This window comes from Phymastichus coffea, unplaced genomic scaffold (assembly GCF_024137745.1).
Source record: "Phymastichus coffea isolate CEN01 unplaced genomic scaffold, Cenicafe_Pcof_1.1 PCOF00002, whole genome shotgun sequence".
Classification (NCBI taxonomy): Eukaryota; Metazoa; Arthropoda; class Insecta; order Hymenoptera; family Eulophidae; genus Phymastichus; species Phymastichus coffea.
Window position 1 is genome coordinate 1744875 of NW_026706813.1, and position 21146 is coordinate 1766020.

General features: G+C 39.4%; 1 protein-coding gene across 7 annotated transcripts in view; it reads left to right on the top strand.

Annotated features, from left to right (window-relative positions):
* Positions 1–21146, top strand: part of LOC131663255 (protein draper-like) — an 859806-nt gene that overhangs the window by 168459 nt on the left and 670201 nt on the right. For all 7 annotated transcript variants that reach the window (XM_058933564.1, XM_058933569.1, XM_058933555.1 and 4 more), the window contains one exon: positions 11479–11647. In XM_058933564.1, coding sequence (XP_058789547.1) covers positions 11479–11647 — 169 coding nt within the window. The remainder of the gene's footprint in view (positions 1–11478; positions 11648–21146) is intronic.

Genomic DNA, 21146 nt, shown 5'->3' on the forward strand with positions numbered 1-21146 from the left:
GATTGATTACTCTGCTACGCTCTTACCCCGAATTCTTAACCCTACATTCCTTAACCCTCGAGTTAGTTACCCTGCCACGCTGTAACCCCGAACTCTTAGCCCTAATTTCCTTAACCCTCGACCTGGTTACCTTACCACACTGCAACCCCAAACTCTTAACACCAATTTCCTTAACCCTCGATTCGTTACTCTGCTACGCTCTAACACAGAACTGCTACACACCAATATCATAAATCTTGGAGCTGGTGACCCTGCCTCGCTCTAACCCCGTCCTCCTACACCCGAATTTCATCAATCCTGGATTTGGTTACCCAGCCATGCTGTAACTCCAAACTCTTAACCCAATTTTCTTAACCCTCGATTGGTTACTCTGCTACGCTCTAACACAGAACTCCTACACCCCGATTTCCTTAACACTCGAGCTGGTACCTGCCAAGCTGGAACCCCAATCTCCTACCCCACATTTCCTTAAACCTCGATAGGTTATTCTGCCAAGCTCTAACCCCCAACTCCTACGTCCGAATTTCATAAATCCTCGAGCTCGTTTTGCTACCACGCTATAACCCCAAACTCTTAACCCTAATTTCCTTAACCCTCGATTTGTTACTCTGCCACGCTCTAACCCCGAACTGCTACACACCAATATCATAAATCTTGGAGCTGGGGACCCTGCCTCGCTCTAACCCCGTCTTCCTACACCCGAATTTCATCAATCCTCGAGCTCGTTTTCCTACCACGCTGTAACCCCAAATTCGTAACCCTACTTTCCTTAACCCTCGATTGGTTATTCTGCCAAGCCCTAACCTCCAACTCCTATGTCCGAATTTCATAAATCCTCGAGCTCGTGTTCCTACCACATTCTAACCCCAACCTCTTAACCCTTATTTCCTTATCCCTCGAACTAGTTTCCATAATACGCTCTAACCCCAAACTCCTACACCCCAATTTCATAAATCCCCGAGCTGGTCCCGCTAAGCTAGAACGCCTAACTCCTACACCTAATTTGCATTGATCTTCGAGCTGGTTACCTTTCCACGCTCTAACCCCGAACTCCTACACCCTATTTTCCTTAACCCTCGATTGATTACTCTGCTACGCTCTTACACTGAACTCTTAACCCTACATTCCTTAACCCTCGAGTTAGTTACCCTGCCACGCTGTAACCCCGAACTCTTAGCCCTAATTTCCTTAACCCTCGAGCTGGTTACCTTACCACACTGCAACCCCAAACTCTTAACCCCAATTTCCTTAACACTCTATTCGTTACTCTGCTACGCTCTAACACAGAACTCCTACACCCCGATTTCCTTAACACTCGAGCTGGTACCTGCCAAGCTGGAACCCCAATCTCCTACCCCACATTTCCTTAACCCTCGATAGGTTATTCTGCCAAGCTCTAACCTCCAACTCCTACGTCCGAATTTCATAAATCCTCGAGCTCGTTTTGCTACCACGCTATAACCCCAAACTCTTAACCCTAATTTCCCTAACCCTCGATTTGTTACTCTGCCACGCTCTAACCCCGAACTGCTACACACCAATATCATAAATCTTGGAGCTGGGGACCCTGCCTCGCTCTAACCCCGTCTTCCTACACCCGAATTTCATCAATCCTCGAGCTCGTTTTCCTACCACGCTGTAACCCCAAACTCGTAACCCTACTTTCCTTAACCCTCGATTGGTTATTCTGCCAAGCCCTAACCTCCAACTCCTATGTCCGAATTTCATAAATCCTCGAGCTCGTGTTCCTACCACATTCTAACCCCAACCTCTTAACCCTTATTTCCTTATCCCTCGAACTAGTTTCCATAATACGCTCTAACCCCAAACTCCTACACCCCAATTTCATAAATCCCCGAGCTGGTCCCGCTAAGCTAGAACGCCTAACTCCTACACCTAATTTGCATTGATCTTCGAGCTGGTTACCTAGCCACGCTATAACCCCGAACTCCTACACCCTATTTTCCTTAACCCTCGATTGATTACTCTGCTACGCTCTTACCCCGAATTCTTAACCCTACATTCCTTAACCCTCGAGTTAGTTACCCTGCCACGCTGTAACCCCGAACTCTTAGCCCTAATTTCCTTAACCCTCGACCTGGTTACCTTACCACACTGCAACCCCAAACTCTTAACCCCAATTTCCTTAACCCTCGATTCGTTACTCTGCTACGCTCTAACACAGAACTGCTACACACCAATATCATAAATCTTGGAGCTGGTGACCTTGCCTCGCTCTAACCCCGTCCTCCTACACCCGAATTTCATCAATCCTGGATTTGGTTACCCTGCCATGCTGTAACTCCAAACTCTTAACCCAATTTTCTTAACCCTCGATTGGTTACTCTGCTACGCTCTAACACAGAACTCCTACACCCCGATTTCCTTAACACTCGAGCTGGTACCTGCCAAGCTGGAACCCCAATGTCCTACCCCACATTTCCTTAACCCTCGATAGGTTATTCTGCCAAGCTCTAACCCCCAACTCCTACGTCCGAATTTCATAAATCCTCGAGCTCGTTTTCCTACCACGCTGTAACCCCAAACTCGTAACCCTACTTTCCTTAACCCTCGATTGGTTATTCTGCCAAGCCCTAACCTCCAACTCCTATGTCCGAATTTCATAAATCCTCGAGCTCGTGTTCCTACCACATTCTAACCCCAACCTCTTAACCCTTATTTCCTTATCCCTCGTACTAGTTTCCATAATACGCTCTAACCCCAAACTCCTTCACCCCAATTTCATAAATCCCCGAGCTGGTCCCGCTAAGCTAGAACGCCTAACTCCTACACCTAATTTGCATTAATCTTCGAGCTGGTTATCTAGCCATGCTATAACCCCGAACTCCTACACCCTATTTTCCTTAACCCTCGATTGATTACTCTGCTTCGCTCTTACCCCAAACTCTTAACCCTACATTCCTTAACCCTCGAGTTAGTTACCCTGCCACGCTGTAACCCCGAACTCTTAGCCCTAATTTCCTTAACCCTCGAGCTGGTTACTTTACCACACTGCAACCCCAAACTCTTAACCCCAATTTCCTTAACCCTCGATTCGTTACTCTGCTACGCTCTAACACAGAACTGCTACACACCAATATCATTAATCTTGGAGCTGGTGACCCTGCCTCGCTCTAACCCCGTCCTCCTACACCCGAATTTCATCAATCCTGGATTTGGTTACCCTGCCATGCTGTAACTCCAAACTCTTAACCCAATTTTCTGAACCCTCGATTGGTTACTCTGCTACGCTCTAACACAGAACTCCTACACCCCGATTTCCTTAACACTCGAGCTGGTACCTGCCAAGCTGGAACCCCAATCTCCTACCCCACATTTCCTTAAACCTCGATAGGTTATTCTGCCAAGCTCTAACCCCCAACTCCTACGTCCGAATTTCATAAATCCTCGAGCTCGTTTTCCTACCACGCTTTAACCCCAAACTCTTAACCCAATTTTCTTAACCCTCGATTGGTTACCCTGCCACTCTCTAACCCCGCACTCCTGATCCCCGATTTCCTTAACCCTCGAGCTGGTTACCTTACCACACTGTAACCCCAAACTCTTAACCCCAATTTCCTTAACCCTCGATTTGTTACTCTACCACGCTCTAACCCCGAACTGCTACACACCAATATCATAAATCTTGGAGCTGGGGACCCTGCCTCGCTCTAACCCCGTCTTCCTACACCCGAATTTCATCAATCCTGGATTTGGTTACCCTGCCATGCTGTAACTCCAAACTCTTAACCCAATTTTCTTAACCCTCGATTGGTTAGCCTGCAACGCTCTAACCCTGCACTCCTGCTCCACGATTTCATTAATGCTCGAGCTGGTTAACTTGCCAAGCTGTAACCCCGAACTTTTATCCCCAATTTCCTTAACCCTCGATTGGTTAGTCTGCCACGCTCAAACCCGCACTCCTGCTCCCCGATTTCATTAATCCTCGAGCTGGTTACCTTTCCACGCTCTAACCCCGAACTCCTACACCCTATTTTCCTTAACCCTCGATTGATTACTCTGCTACGCTCTTACACTGAACTCTTAACCCTACATTCCTTAACCCTCGAGTTAGTTACCCTGCCACGCTGTAACCCCGAACTCTTAGCCCTAATTTCCTTAACCCTCGAGCTGGTTACCTTACCACACTGCAACCCCAAACTCTTAACCCCAATTTCCTTAACCCTCTATTCGTTACTCTGCTACGCTCTAACACAGAACTCCTACACCCCGATTTCCTTAACACTCGAGCTGGTACCTGCCAAGCTGGAACCCCAATCTCCTACCCCACATTTCCTTAACCCTCGATAGGTTATTCTGCCAAGCTCTAACGCCCAACTCCTACGTCCGAATTTCATAAATCCTCGAGCTCGTTTTCCTACCACGCTGTAACCCTAAACTCGTAGCCCTACTTTCCTTAACCCTCGATTGGTTATTCTGCCAAGCCCTAACCTCCAACTCCTATGTCCGAATTTCATAAATCCTCGAGCTCGTGTTCCTACCACATTCTAACCCTAACCTCTTAACCCTTATTTCCTTATCCCTCGAACTAGTTTCCATAATACGCTCTAACCCCAAACTCCTACACCCCAATTTCATAAATCCCCGAGCTGGTCCCGCTAAGCTAGAACGCCTAACTCCTACACCTAATTTGCATTAATCTTCGAGCTGGTTACCTAGCCACGCTATAACCCCGAACTCCTACACCCCAATATCCTTAACCCTTGATTGGTTACTCTGCCACGCTCTAACCCCAAACTCTTAACCCTACATTCCTTAACCCTCGAGTTAATTACCCTGCCACGCTGTAACCCCGAACTCTTAACCCCAATTTCCTTAACCCTCGAGCTGATTACCCTGCCATGCTCTCACCCCGAATCCTACATCCTAATTTCATAAATCCTCGAGGATTAAGGAATTTGGGGTTGAGAGTTTGGAACGGAATTTCATAAATTTCTTTTCTTCTGAAAAACCTATGCAAGGAAATATTTAAAATCATAGCTTTTCTTTCAGATGACTTCGGGGCTGGTGTTGCAACCCCGGTACACAAAGTCTATTTATTTATCTGAAATTTTTTAAAAGAATTTTATATAGTTTATTCGACAGAAGATAAGTATTCATGTGTTTGGCTTGTTCGAGCGTCACAGAACATGAAATAACCAGCATGATCTGCGATTAACAACTGCTTATATTGTATTAATAACATTAAAGGGTAGTTCACTTTCGAAATAATAGATAATACGAAAACCCCGAAGCACGTCGATTTGATTTTATTTTCTACTAGAATATCCTTTTAAAAATTTTTTTAACATAATTTTTTGATTTTGTAAGTTTAAAATACACTTAAATATACAGTTTTTCCTCTTTCCAACGTAGGGGTTGCAACCCCCCGGGGATCAAATTTATGTGTGTCTGATACTTTTTTTATGAGTATCTTGTGCTTTTTTCTTTCATACAAAAATATACATTACAACTAAAGATATCGCTGTAGAACTGCTTTTGATGCGGTTTTTTGGGTGTGGGTTTCATCCCGCAGATAGCTTTTTCCGCTGATAAAAAAAAATACTGGTCTTTTATTTTTTTACAAACTATAGGATATCTCAATTGCAGAAAAATCGGAGGTGGATAATTGGGGTGGTTCCCTTGTTAGATATATTGAACAGAGAAAGTATTACTGACAGCGTTTCGCTTTTGGAAAGGGAAGTTAGTACGAAACAGGTAACTTTCTCTTGGCGATCCTTGTTATCTCCATCTACAGTGGAGAATAATGATCCGGAAAACGCCGGAGACACCGCTGACGTTAGACCTACGATAGAGAACCCGCTGTATAGAACCCTAATGTGAGGGATTGAAGCGGTACCAGGAGAGAAATTTGGTGAAGGAATTTTGAGTGATGAATCAGATTCTGACAGTATACCAGAGAATCCTATTACGGAACAAGTAGCGAATGAAACGGGTACCGAACTTATAGAACTAATAGTTAGTGGGCCTCTAAATAGTGGGATTTCAGGAGAACCTAAAGATGGTGCGTTTGAAAGAAACAAAAGATGCGATGAACGATCTCTAGAACAGGAACAGACTAGAACAGGCTCTAGAACCGGTTCTAGAACAGGCTCTAGAACCAAATGAGGTTTGGAAATCGGCAGAAAGATTTGAAGCCAGTCTACAGCGGCATAGGAGTGTGGACAATACGTCATATTATTGCCCAAATTATCCTAAGAAGAAAATTGACCGATATGAGACTAAGGAACTAATGTTGATCACGGACATACTGATCGAGGCGTTCGACAAAGTATCGATAGATACCATAGGGAAATTGCGGACTAGGCATAGTGAAAATTCTCATCTGCTGACCATGCAATGTAATTTGACCAAATACCTAACTGTTGTACCAATAAAAGTTCTAGAGAGACAACTATTGCTGTTGCTTTGGCTAGACATTAGTATGCCCATTTGACTTCCCGAGAACAATGCTGTCAGATCGCGGGACCAGTTTGCTTTCAGAGATTGTGGAGTCATTACTACACTTTTTTAAAGTTCACCATTTAACAACTTCCGGATATAGACCTCAGACTAATGGCTCTCTTCAGTTGATGCATCTTTAGTTGATTTTCTACGAATGTACTCGGAACAATTCGATGACTGGGATTGGTTAATGCCCTTTGCCGTTTTCACCTATAATACGAGCATATACGAGGTGTGTTCAAAAAGTAAGGTGACTTTTCAAATTTCACGGGCAACGTACTTTCGATTATCGATTTTTTTGTTTTGTTATGTTGGTACACTCGTCCCGAATATCTGTACCAAGTTTCAAGTGTATAGCATTTTTTGTTTAGTTGTGAGAGGCGTAAAGGTTATAAGTGTTTTGCTTGCTCGGCGATTTCTTGCTATCGAAAAATATGGATCAAAGGATTTGCATCAAATTTTGTGAAAAAATAAAATAAAGTGCTCCGAAACACTTGAAATGTTGACGGTGGCATACGGTGAAACTGTTCTGAGTAAAAAAAATGTTTACAAGTGGTACAAACTCTTCCAAGATGTCCGGGAAGATGCCAATGACGAGCCTCGCTCTGGACGCCCAAGCACGTCAACAACTGATGAAAACGTTCAAGCAGTGAAGAAAATTGTTCTGGAGAATCATCCAATCACTATCAGAGAAGTTGCTGAGGATGTTGGTATATCACTTGGCTCGTGCCATGAAATTTTTTCTAACGTTTTGGGCATGAGACGTGTGTCAGAGAAGTTTGTTCCGAAATTGCTAAATTTTGACGAAAAGAACCGTTGCATGAGCATCGCTCAAGAACTGTTGAATGATGTCAACGACGACCCAGATTTACTCAAAAGGGTCATTCATAACTGGTGACGAATCATGGGTATATGGTTATGATATCGAAAATAAAGTCCAATCGTCCCAATGGAAGAGCCCAGATGAGCCAAGACCGAAAAAAGCACGCCAAGTTCGATCAAATGTCAAAATTTTGCTCACTGTTGTCTTCGATTACCATGGCGTGGTGCATCGGGAGTTCTTACCATATGAACGTACGGTCAATAAACAGTATTATCTTGAAGTTATGCGCCGATCGCGAGAAGCAATACGAAGAAAACGCCCAGAATTGTGGAAAAACAATTCATGGCTTTTGCATCACGATAATGCCCCTGCTCACTCATCTTTGCTTGTGAGAGATTTTTTGGCCAAAAACAACAACACAATTATGCCTCAGCCACCATATTCACCGGATTTGGCCCCATGTGACTTTTTCTTGTTCCCAAAACTAAAAAGACCTATGAAAGGACGGAGATTTGCAACGATTGAAGAGATAAAGACTGCATCACTGGAAGAGCTCAAGGCTATACCGAAAAGTGCTTATGAGAAGTGCTTTGAGGATTGGAAAAACCGTTGGCATAAGTGTATTGTATCTGAGGGGGATTACTTTGAAGAGGCAACATAAATATTGATAAATAAATAAATATTTTTTCTTAAAAATGCAAAGTCACCTTACTTTTTGAACACACCTCGTATAATGGAAACAGTTACACCCTCTTTGAGTTAGGTTACGGACAGATTACTCGTTTCCCTATGAAAACTGTAGGAGAGAATAAGCTAGGTACATATACCGATACCTGCGCGATTTAATTGTACGTCTGACCGAACTCAGAATATTGGCGGGCGGGAACCAAATCTGTGAAAAGAAAAAATCTAAGAATCTATACGATAAGCACACTAGACCGTTGAGTATGTATCTGACTTTATTTACTACTCTCCTTATTCACCTCGTCTATTATGGACCCCGAGCTTACACCATATAAAAGCTAAACAGTAATCCAGAACTACAAGGGTGGTCCGATAAGTACTTAGCCTACACAGAAAAACGAAAATTTTCGAATAGTGGCGTTTTATTTTTCAACATAGTCTCCTTTTAGTTCGATACACTTGGCCCAGCGATGCTCCAACTTCTTTAACCCGTCTGAAAAATACGTTTCCTCGAGGTCTGAAAAGTAGGCTTCCGTGGCAGCGATTACCTCCTCATTCGACTCAAATTTCTGCTCAGCGAGTGACTTTTTCAGGTTTGGAAACAAGAAGAAGTCGCACGGGGCTAAATCTGGAGAATACGGTGGATGGGGTAGCAGTTCGTAGCCTAATTCGACCAATTTGGGCATGGCGACGGCGGAGGTGTGAGCCGGTGCGTTGTCATGGTGGAAGAGCACTTTGTTCTTCGCCAAATGGGGCCGTTTTTTCTGCAATTCGACGTCGAATAATTCGGCCCAATAATTCGGCATAGTACAGTCCTGTGACCTTGTTGCCCCTCTCCAGGTAGTCGATGTAGATCACACCTTGTGAATCCCAGAAAACGGTTGCAATCACCTTTCTGATCACCGATGGGTTGGGTTCGGGGCAGTCTTCGCCTTCTTCGGAGCACTTTCGCCGGGTAAAGTCCACTGTTTCAACTGTTCCTTGGTCTCTGGTGTATACCAGTGGATCCATGTTTCGTCGACTGTCACGAAACGACGCAGAAACTCCTTCGGATTGCGCTTAAACAGCGTCAGACATTGCTCTGAAGTTGTCTCACGGTTGCGCTTGTTATCCGGAGTGAACAAACGCGGCACCCATCGCGCCGACAGCTTTCTCATGCCCAAAATTTCATGCAGAACATGACCCACGCGGTCTTTTGAGATGCCTACGATCTTAGCTATCTCGCGCACCTTCAATCGTCGATCTGCCAATACGATATCGTGAATTTTTGTCACGTTATCCTCCGTGGTAGCCGTTTTCGGAGCACCTGGACGTGGCTCTTCAAAAATCGACGTGTGACCACGTTGAAACTCGTTAAACCAATTTTTGACGATCGCCATCGAAGGAGAAGAGTCACCGTACCAGCATCCAAGCACTTTTAGATTTCGCTGCGCGATTTCCCTTCCAAAAAATTCACAAGGTGTGATCTACATCGACTACCTGGAGAGGGGCAAAATATTCACAGGACTGTATTATGCTGAATTTTCGGGCCGATTCGACGTCGAATTGCAGAAAAAACGGCCCCATTTGTCCAAAAAAAAAGTGCTCTATCACCATGACAACACACCGGCTCACACCTCCGCCGTCGCCATGGCCAAATTGGTCGAATTAGGCTACGAACTGCTGCCCCATCCACCGTATTCTCCAGATTTAGCCCTGTGCCACTTTTTTTTGTTTCCAAACTTAAAAAAGTCACTCGCCGGGCAGAAATTTGAATCGAATGAGGAGGTAATCGCTGCCACGGAAGCCTACTTTGCAGACCTCGAGGAAACGTATTTTTCAGACGGATTAAAGAAGTTGGAGCATCGCTGGGCAAAGTGTATCGAACTAAAAGGAGACTATGTTGAAAAATAAAATGCCACTTTTCCAAAATTTTTGTTTTTCTTTTGTAGGCTAAGTACTTATCGGTCCACCCTCGTGTGACGTTTTTGGAAAATTCGGTTCAATTGATTAAATCAAAATATGAGATGATTCCTGCGGACCCATAAGCTACAGCGCCATCTCGGCGCTGATAAATTCAAATAGAAGATATAAGGCCAAACATTGCCCATCTCGCTATGTTCCAGCAAACCTTTGAAATAGATCTCTATATATTTACTATAAAGCATGCGAACATTAATATACGAGAACGGAGTTCGAATCGTATAAAATCATATGCGGTTTTCAAAATCGCAAGGTACTGCGGACCGATTGGTTTTGTGGGAGGGGTATCTATCTCAATGACTGTGACCGTCACTTGAAGACTTGTGACCTGGAAACCATCGATTATAATGGGACCCCTTATGGTGACATCGAGAATCTCACTCTATTCTTCAGGAACCCCTCCATTAGTTAGAATCGGGATCATAGTTTGTTGGAGGGCCAGGGCTGTTATTCAAGAGACTTGAAAGGACTGGATATGAATGCTTTACAAGGGATCCTTCAAGTCACGTTACAACGACCATGCACACAACCAGGACTATAATTCAGGATTTGTCAATCATAATCGTTCTCTTTTAACCATTTTTATCTCATTACTTTTTTTTCTTCTCTTTCTCTCTTATATAAATAAAGTGGAACTTGAATATTACCAATAACTATACTTAATTTTTTTTATTTATCGTAAGTTACTGTGTTATGGACCCCTAATCGACGTTACCGAGGATGGCAACGGCTCTAACGGGGAAAGGATGTTTTTTTTATATTTTTTTTATATATGCCTAAATATATATATATATTTATATTTATATATGTATATATAGAGTGAGAGAGAAAACTCGTCTGCGAGAGCTCAGCTTGCGTCGCGCCAAGGCCAAGAACATAGAGATAAGATGCTATGGTCAGCAGCACATGTGTGCGCGCCTTGACGAAAATAAGTAGGAAAGATCGCACGTACTACTGTAGCATGCTACAGTCAGCGTGTTTACCGAAGATTAAGGTAACATTTAAAAATGCTTAAATCATAGAGAGTGTGTCAAGGAGAAAGAGTAGAAAACTAAGTGAACAGAGTAATAGCGAGGACGAGGGTAGTTAGTCATAAGTGAGCGCCCAACTAGTAAGGCTGCATTTATTTTCCTTTGATACTAATTTTGTTGCTAATAGTCACTTCTATACACATACATGTGTGTGTAAAAGCGTGTGTGTGTCTTTATTACTTTAACAGTACTTTTTTTATTTGTTAAGCAGTACTGCTTATTAATAATAACAGAAAATAAATATTTAGTAATATTATTCTCGTAACAATTATTATTCTCATTATTTTCTATCATGTATGTCCTTGTCTCAGGAAGTTAAGTTGCAAATTTATCAGAATTCGAACTTGAATTTGATAAAGTATTATTGTAATATTGTTATAGTACTCTCTTGTTTTGGCAAAGTTGTGATTTCATTTGAAGGACACTTATAATGTTTATTTAGAGTGGATTCGAACGACTTCTCACCGCGACTCGCTCTTTTAAAATATTTGAGTGACCTATTTTAAATTTCAGACTATCAAAAAACAAAAGCCAATAGAAGAATGCTGCAAAGGTTATACGAAAATTGCTAATGGAGATAGATGTATTGCTGTTTGTTTAGAAAAATGTTTATATGGAACATGTATCAGTCCAAATACTTGTAAATGTGAACTCGGTTTTGGTGGTCCATTATGTAATATTAGTAAGTACATTTTATTGTTAAAGATCCTATAATATTCCTATAATTCTCTCAACTTCTTTCATTCTTCCCATTACAATTAAGTCATAATTACAAGCACTTGAAGGGAAGATTTCTTTAATTATATCACTAATGAAAGTTTCTGTATAAACTTTGAATTAAATATTGTTGAATGATTTGTGTTTAAATTATAAAACTTCGTGGAAATCAATGAGAATTTGATTACGGTAACTAAAAAATAAATAATTTTTATATCATGAATTACACAGGCCTGCAAAATAGAGAGTCGTCACTGTTCTTTTACAACTTACGGTCATTTCCGAAGTAATTTATGGCGTAGAATTAGAATCCGTCGTCAGAATTGCTTCATCACGTCAGGTTTTTGAGTAATCGTCCCCTAAGGGTCGAAAAAACACGTTTTTTGGCCATATTCAAGGCTTGATTACATCGTGAGTTTATATTCTTTTCAAAAACGGTTGACGGCATCTTAAAGAAGCACTCTTACCCTTCAAAACCCATTTTTCAAATTTAAGATATCATTTTTTTTCATCAAGATATCATCAATTGAAGTTTGCCATTTTTGAGGTTTCACCATGAGCTTAAAAGTTCGGCCAATTTTCCTGGAAGAATACGATATATTTCTTAGTTTTTTTTTTTATAATGATTCTAGAATCATTATCCAAAAAATACTATTATCCAAAAATTACTTCGGAAATGACCCTCAGTTGCAAAAGAACAAAACCTTGCAGGCCTGTGTTATATATATACGTATAACCCATTTTGCATTAACTTAACCATCGCATTTCAACCAAATTAAAAGCATCCAAATAAACCGTACGATAGCTCAAAATGTTTGAGTGGTTTCCGATACTTAGCGTCTTCAGCTTCACTTTTTGCATTTTAGGTTATAAAATTTGTATTTACATTACTAGTTATTTGTAAATATGTAATAACAGGTACTTTTGGTCGCTGAATTTGAATACCTTGTTAAATTTACAATATTTAAAATGGCGGATTGAATTTTGTGAAGCGAAATTTCGAAATAGCAAAAAAATGGATCGACTTTATTATTTATACAGAGGTATTTGATGTTGCTAAATAAAAATATACTGAAAGTAGCAGCAATATCTAGTTCGTTCGCCAAAATAAGATCTACTAGTCCGTTTGACGACTCTTTACCTGGAGGAATATCTCGAGGAATTCACGAACGGCACATTTATGTTGGCCCTGCACAGGCGCCTAGCTAGCACAAGGACGGCAATATTTTAATGTATTTCTGCCCAGCAGTGAGCGCCGAACTAGGAAGATCTGCATCACCCGGCAAGGGATGAAAAAGGTCCGGTACTCTCTCTCTTTCTGTCTCTCTCTATCTCTCTCTTTCTCTGTTTCTCTCTCGGATTTCATTGGTTATGCTTAGTACGGTAATACTCGGTACCTAGGCGTTCACTCGTCGGGTATCTGAGAGTTTTTTGTACGAACAGTGGTTCTTTATAAACGTGGGTTGTCGAGGCGATCCGGTTGCTGGGCAATTCACGATTTGTTCGCTGTTAGTATTAGTAATAAGGTCCGCGTGTACTGTTTATAGTAGTACGAGGGTGGGTCAATAAGTCCTTCGAAAAAGATAAAAAAATAGTTTTTCTTCTAAATTTTTTTTTATTTTTCAATATAATGTTCTTTTAGCTCGCTACATTTTTTCAGGCGCCTTACAAGTTTTTTTAAGCTACCAGAAAAAAATAATTTTGGAAATTCTTCAAAACAGCCATTGTTTGTGTTATGACCTCTTCATTCGAGATGAATCGTTGTCCAGCAAGCCACTTTTTTCTTGTTTGGGAAAAAAAAATTCACTAGGGGCCAAATCTGGTGAATACAGTGTATAGTCTACTAATTTAAATTTCAATCCCTTAATTTTAGCCATAGAAACTAAGTAAGTGCACTCGTGGATTCTCTTGATGAAACAGAATTTTTTTTTTCAAATGAGGATGTTTTTCCTTTATTTTCTCGCTTAACCCATCGAACAATGACGTATAATTCTCTCTTGTGATTCTCTTTTTTCTAAATAGTCGATAAAGATAATTCTACGTGCCTGTCAAAAAACAGTTGCCATAACCTTGCCAGTCAATTTCACTGTCTTCGCTTTCTTTGGAGCTGGGTGACCTTTCACAATGTACGTTTTGACTGGTTCTTCATTTCAGGAGTGTAGTGGTGTATCCACGTTTCGTTTACAGTTATGAATCATCGTAGAAAGCCGTCTGCATTACGGTGGATGCGCGCCAAGAGGGCCTCAGCGGCCACTATTCGATTGCGTCTATTCTTGACTGAGAGCAAATATGGCACCAATGTTGCCGAAATTTTTCTCATGTCCCATTTCTCACCAAAAATCGAAATGACTGTACTTTTTGAAATCCCTGTGGCCTTAGCTATTTCACGAAATTTTATTCTTCGTTTACTAAACACAATGTCGTGGATGTTGTTGGCTAGGGAGGGGCATATAACGAGTCCAATTAGCTCTGGTTATGTCTCTCTTTCTTCACGATAAGCCATATACATATATTATTGTAAATAAATTTAGCTACTAGCGCAGCTGACAATAGCATGAGAGGAAAAGCAGCCGATCACGGCAAGTCGTGTGAGAGAGAAGGAGAGAGAGATATTCAACAAGTCACGACACGCTTATGAGCCGCGCGCCGCTGGCCTTCCGCAGCTCGCATGGTTGACACGATAGAAGAAGGTAGAATAGGTTCGACCACGCGATCGCGCACACGCATCTTACGGCAAGGATGCCGCCTTCTTTTTTTTTTGTGTAACACCTAAGCAAGGGTTAGGAAGCTACGGCCGGTTACTGTAAGTGCCTCTGACTTCTCTATTTCTTTTTCGGCTTGCTGCTTTCTCTTTCTCTCTCTCTCTCCCGTATTGCAACGGTACTACGCTTCCGCGATGCGCTGCTTTACTTTTATTATATGTACTCGTGTGCTATTGTGAATTAACCGTTCCTTACATTATTATATTATCTATTTCATACTGACCGCTTGCTTCTTTGAAATCCTAATCTTTCCCGTTGCTCCATCACCCGTTGCGACTGCGTACTGCGTTCTTTCACGTTTCCAATGCAAGTGAGCTGCACGACGCTCTTTGAGGGCCTAGGAGTTGGACCGCTTCTACGACGGCATATTTGTGCTGCTTGGGCAACGCTTTCTAATCCGCTAACTATAATCTTCCTTATTACTTTCTAATGACGGCGGTGTCGCGCGCGTTAAATGCGTTTTCCCGTTATAGAAATTTTACGCCCAACGTGTTCAAGAGGGTAAAACTTGCGTTATTAACTTGAAAAATATATTCGCAATCCAAATAAAATCGTGAAAAACAAAGTAAGAACGCATATTACGAAGCATAATTTGAATCTGAGTTGGTTGCATGGACGTAAAACGACAACAACAATAATACGAAGGGTCGAATTGCGGTAGAATAACAACATAGCACCAACCGAAGAATATGCGTTTGGAATACGCAAATAAAACGAATATCATGCGCGGTCATGATTAAACACAGCGATCTTACGAGCGAAAATTTACTCAACTTTGCGTGTAAATAAGGCGGGGCCCTCGAATATCCAAGCAAAGCAAATAGTATAATCGAATAAATTCGCGCATTTTCTTATTTCATTTTGCCAAGTAAATTAGAATCTTCATTTTTTTCTTTAACAAAATAATTTTCTTTTAATTGTTACGAACCGAATTTTATTAAATTATTTATTTTTACTTTTGTCGATATTTTCCTTTTTTTCATTTATTTATTTTTTCCTTTTTCCATAACTACCATTGACAATAATTACAATGATTACAAAACGAATTATCGATTTTTAAGGAAAATGTAGACAAAAGAGTGGCAGAGTGGATAAAGAATCTTCCTAGCGACGGGTTCAACAATGTTATGACGCATTTAGAATTAGTTACGAACGGTTTTATGTACGACAGAGCGAATCGATTATACAAGCGCTTAAGCGACGAGTACACAGCAACAGAATTCATTTTAACGCAGGATTTTGACAACTAGCGCACAAGATTACGATGCGACGAGTTATGCGTTACGCTTCTGCGATCGAATGTATTACCGGCGGATATACGTGACAATCTCCTCACAGCGTTAGATTCACAGTCGATATTTGAAGAAGAAATTCCAACAAATCACGACATACTGAAGAGCCGCCTGGGGGTCGCATGGAGGACACAGTGAGTAGATTCAACCACGCGATCATGCATACGCATCTTACGGCAAGGCGCATCGTCATCACTTCGTGCATTTACGTTTTTTGAGTGCATCAACAAAGAAGAAGCTGTTCACCGCATCAGTCTAGCTATACATCGTCTCCTCTTCCTTCGTGACTGAGATCCGTACAGTGCCTGGGAAAGTGACTTGTGCGCGCGTGCTGATATTTGAACACAACAAGGGTGCCACCTTTTTTTTGTGTAACACCTAAGCTAGGGCTAGAAAGCTACGGCTGGAACTGTAAGTGCCTACGACTTCTCTCGTTTTCCCCTCCTTGCTACTTTCTCTCTCTATCCCGCACTGCAACGCTACTGTCTGCGCTTCTGCAAAGCGCCGCTTTACTTTTATTATATATGCTCGTGTGCTATTGTCAATTAACCGTTTCTTACATTATTATATGATCTATTTCATGCTAACTGCTTGCTTCTTTTAAACCCTATTCTTTCATGCTTCCCCATCGCCCGTTTCGACTGCGCACTTCTTTCATGTTTCCAGCGCAAATGAGCACGACGCTTTCCGCGGGACCCTAGGAGGCCTAGCAGCTGGACCGCTCCCACAACGGCATAACTGTGCTGCTTGGACAACGCTTCTTAATCAGTTAACCTGTAATCTTCCTTATTACTTTCTAATGACGGCGGTTGTTACGCGCGTCACGTGCGTATCCCTGTTATAACTTTAATCGATAATAAAAATGGAACTACTCAATAGATCTGGCTGAAACTTCGGCAGCACTCTATCTAATAATGACGCTTGCTGATGCAACATAAGTTGGGTTGCTTTAAGCGCCATCTCTTGGATTTTCTAAGAACTTATTGACTCACCTTCGTAGTAATTTCTTAGAATTAGTTCCGTTCATTATGTTGATATTAGTAAAAAATTTTGCGAGTTCGTTATGTTTATATTGTTTGTATTAGTAGTAAGTTCTTCGAGTTCACTTTGTTCATATGGTATACTAATAATAAGTTTTGCATTGAATTTAAAGGGTTTGTGCGCGAAATTATTTACTGACCTATCCTCCTTCTTTCCGCCTCTTTATCTCGATTGTTGAGAGCGAAAGTGCCTCTCTTATACTCCTTGAAGAATTGGTAGCTAAAGCGCAGCGATAATGTGCCTATATCTTTGTTACAAAATTTATATACGAAAAGAATGTGTTAACTATCTTTAATTCTATACAGATGATGCAAAGTCGATAGTTGAGGTATTGACGTTTTTACCTCGAATTTGGACCTATTGGGACCAATCCTCAGATTATAAATTTTTTTTTACTTTTACGAAGTTCATTATTGTGTTACAGTATAATTTTATAAATAGCTACTAAATAGACGTTTTATTTTCATGTTATCAATTTTATAATAGAAGCTTCCTTAGCGATATTGTATTTCGAAAATATTAAAAAAATTATAAACAAGGCGACCTCAAAAAATCATATTGAAATAAACTTTTTGTTACAATGTGAAGTTATTTACAAGATATGATTTTGTTCGTCATTTTGTATGATACTGAATTTTTTAATATTTGTTAAGTGACAACCTTTTTCCCAAATGTAAAATGTAATGATCCAATGAGTGTAATTATTTTTTCATGTGTTTCATAGACATTTAAACAGCAGAAAAGAATTTCGGCTATTGCCAGATGATTAAAATTTTTTTAACCCTTTCATAGAAAGTATAAGCATCAACATCTGGACGCTTGCACGCCTTGTGAAGGTTTTGTTTTTAAGATCGCTGAGAGTAAAAGATTAACGTCATCATAATCGCAGTCTCTCCGACTCGGCTCCATTTTTCAACCAGTTACATGCTAACATTGAGCGCTTACAAATGCAAAGTTCAAGTATCATAGTATTTGCTTCAATAACTTAACAGTAATAAAAAGTAATTCAGATTCAACAAAAGATAAATTAACAAAGAATTATTAAATTATGTAATACGGACATTGGACATATTAAGGAATTACCTTACATAAGTAATTTGAAATTTATTACTTATATCAACTACATAAATTGTTAAATTATCTATTGTTGTCGCTACGAAATTTCCAACGGATATATGTTTGTGTATCCACTTTTGTTGTATGAATTTAAGCATTGCGTTACCGCGACGACCTGATATATAAGTACAGTAAACCACGCGCTCCGCCGAGGACCCGATTAAAAAAAAATAGCACTAGCCACCCGAGATTTAGGCCGATCGGAGCTAAAAAGTATCTCACACTACGAGCGACTGCGCCGTTCTGGCCTATTTCTCGTATTAACTGGTAGCAGAGAGTGGTTTTTCATTGATATTTTAGTGCATAATAATTTAAAGTAATTGGTCAATGCACTCAAATATTGGACATTGAAACGAAACTTGAAGAGGTTGTTTTGAATGCTTAAATAAACAACCTCTCAAAGTTTCAACACGTGTTAACGTTTGAAATTTTGTAAACGAAACCCTTAAAAGTACTTTGCTTAAAAGGGGTTCTTATGAAGCAATTACCGGAAATGAGGTTATATTATTAAAATATTTCTTTCAATATACTGGACATTAGATCGAAAAACAGCTATATTGTAGTTGAGATAATAACAGATTTTATGATATGTTCAAAATAGGGTCTAATAAATATACATTTTCAAGAGATATTAGCAATATAACGTCATCTAGAGTGCGTGAAATTTAAAATTGAAGAAGATTGTACTAATGAATTTCAGAAAAGATTTTATAAATATTAAAAATATTTTATTCAATATTAATGTAGATAACCGAATGGAGTACGCTCAATAACTTATTAAAGTACGTTAATCATTTTGGAACAGATTAGTGATTATAAGAACATAGTACCTATACCACAGAGATTGATAATAGCATATATTACATATAACATGACATGGAACGCCGTAATTATTTTATCTACAAACTAGATGAATTTTTGGCAAACAAACTATAAATTTTATTTAATATTTTAACATTCTTAATGACTATGGATTTGCCATTCACATTTTCAGCAAATAATACACATAATCCGTCATTTTCATTCTTTTCAAAAGCTTGTTGCATTACTTTTGAAATGATTCCTGCTGCTGCTATCTTACTAATCGTTACATTTTTTATTAATCTCTTATACTGTTGCAAACTAGTTTTAGTCGTTGCTTATAATACTTTCAATTCTTTTTCTTCGTTTATTGTAGAAATACTTTTAACATATTTTTGAATGTTATTTTCATTCTCTACAAGTTTTTGTAATAATTTTTTCAAAGCTTGCAGATCATCAATAGCATTGTGGAACGAATATGTTTCTCTAGGCAAATAATCACGCACCAAGGCCGTAACTAAGAATTTACCTTTATCCTTTACTTTTTCTAGTATTTTTTTTTCAAAAACGGATATGAATCAGCAACGCTTTAAACAATACCTGTAAATCGATCGTACAATTTGTACTGCTGCATTAATCTCGTTAGCCGAGGATTTATAAATTTACATACATTATACATTTATATTAATAATAATAGGATTATAAAATAAAAATAATAGGATTAAAATACATCATATACATACAAAAATCCATTATAGGCCACTAAAATAATAGGATTTTCGAAGTTTTGTATATATGGCCCATTCTCGCTTACAGCGAATGCCTTCAGACCTATATGTCATCGATTTTCATGAAACTTGGTAGGATGATTGTTTATATGAAGAACAATATCCGTACAAATTTTTAGGTCAATATATTAATTATTTAAAAAGTTATTAACAATTAAAAAATTTCAACGAATTTTTTTTTTCTATTCATATCTCGCTAACCGCAAAAGCTATCGACACGACTATTTTTTTAAAATACGCACAAAACTACATACTTTTAAGATAATAATATAGAAAACCATTTTTTTTATTTTTTCAAATGTTATTAACTTTTGAATATAAAAAGTAAATTTTTTTCGATGACGGTAGTCTTGGATTTCAAAAAATCTTTTTCCATTGTATTCCTTGGCCCTTTTTCTATAAAAAACCGTTTTAACATTTTTGTAATCGGCACTTCCAGCCTCGTAATAAACAATAAACTAGTGACGGCGCCGACGCGCCGTTCGGACGGCCGCAGACGCTCGAGCGGCACACTAACCGATTGTAGCTTTCTTGTTGTATTTGTATTTTTTTTTTACTACAATTTGGTCTTTATTACCTCTATTTTATTATACTATTGTTAACCTAATATCAAATTCAGCTTTTATATTAATAATGAAAATGGGGAAAGCTCTAAATAAAATATTCACTTTAATTTTTGTTTTATTTTGAATAAATACATTTGTACGTTTATTATAGATATAACAATGGAATTATAATTAAATAACTACAACACGTTCTGTACAATAAATTCATTAGAATATGATACTTTCTTTATTTTTTATCTGTTTTTCATTAAGCAGAATAAAAGCATGAGACATTTGTGTTCCACTAGTAGTCTTAGCTTTTGCGAAATTGAGTTTTAGTTCTTCTGTTATTTTTGCGTGCTCTTCGTTTGTACAATACGCAAAAGTCATATTCGGTAATGCTGACACTACCCACTCGTACAATTCTACAGCATTGCTTATATATTTGCCTCTTAAACTAGCTCGGCGGGCTAATCTTTTCACAGTTCCGCCTACTCCATCACACGGACTTTTTCCGTGGTAACTTGCAAAAAAGTGCCACTCTGCATGGATACAATACTTTTGATGATGATGGGCTAAATTAAAAAAATTGTATCGATTCTTGTACTGACCCGCAGCTGCATCAGACACATAAAAATTTTTGTGTACATTGTATTTCTTACTTTTGATATAATTAATAAGTTTTTCTTGAAACAACGACACTGCTTGTACGTTGTGTTGAAGGTTTTCGGAAATTATCACAAATGATTCCTTCTCTACCTTACCATTTACTTTTCTATAAATAAAAAATGGATGTACCGTTACTTGAGTGTAACGCCAGTGAGCAGGTTGGACTTCATCTTGATGGGTGCAAACATACTTTTCTGCAAAGTCTGACATCACAACTATTTCATCTTCACTCAAATTTTCTATTGTTTTTCGTACAAAGTCACCCTGACTTTTAGCGATATAATTGTGCAGTCTAAACTCTTTCATAAATTTTTGTCGGAAATGTTGAATGAATTCATTTTTTGTATACCGCACATCAATTAATTGACATCTATTGTCAGTAGTAGCCCATTGCTTAAATTCAAGTGTCTCTATTGAATGTGATTGAAGTACATCGAGGATTTTACATAG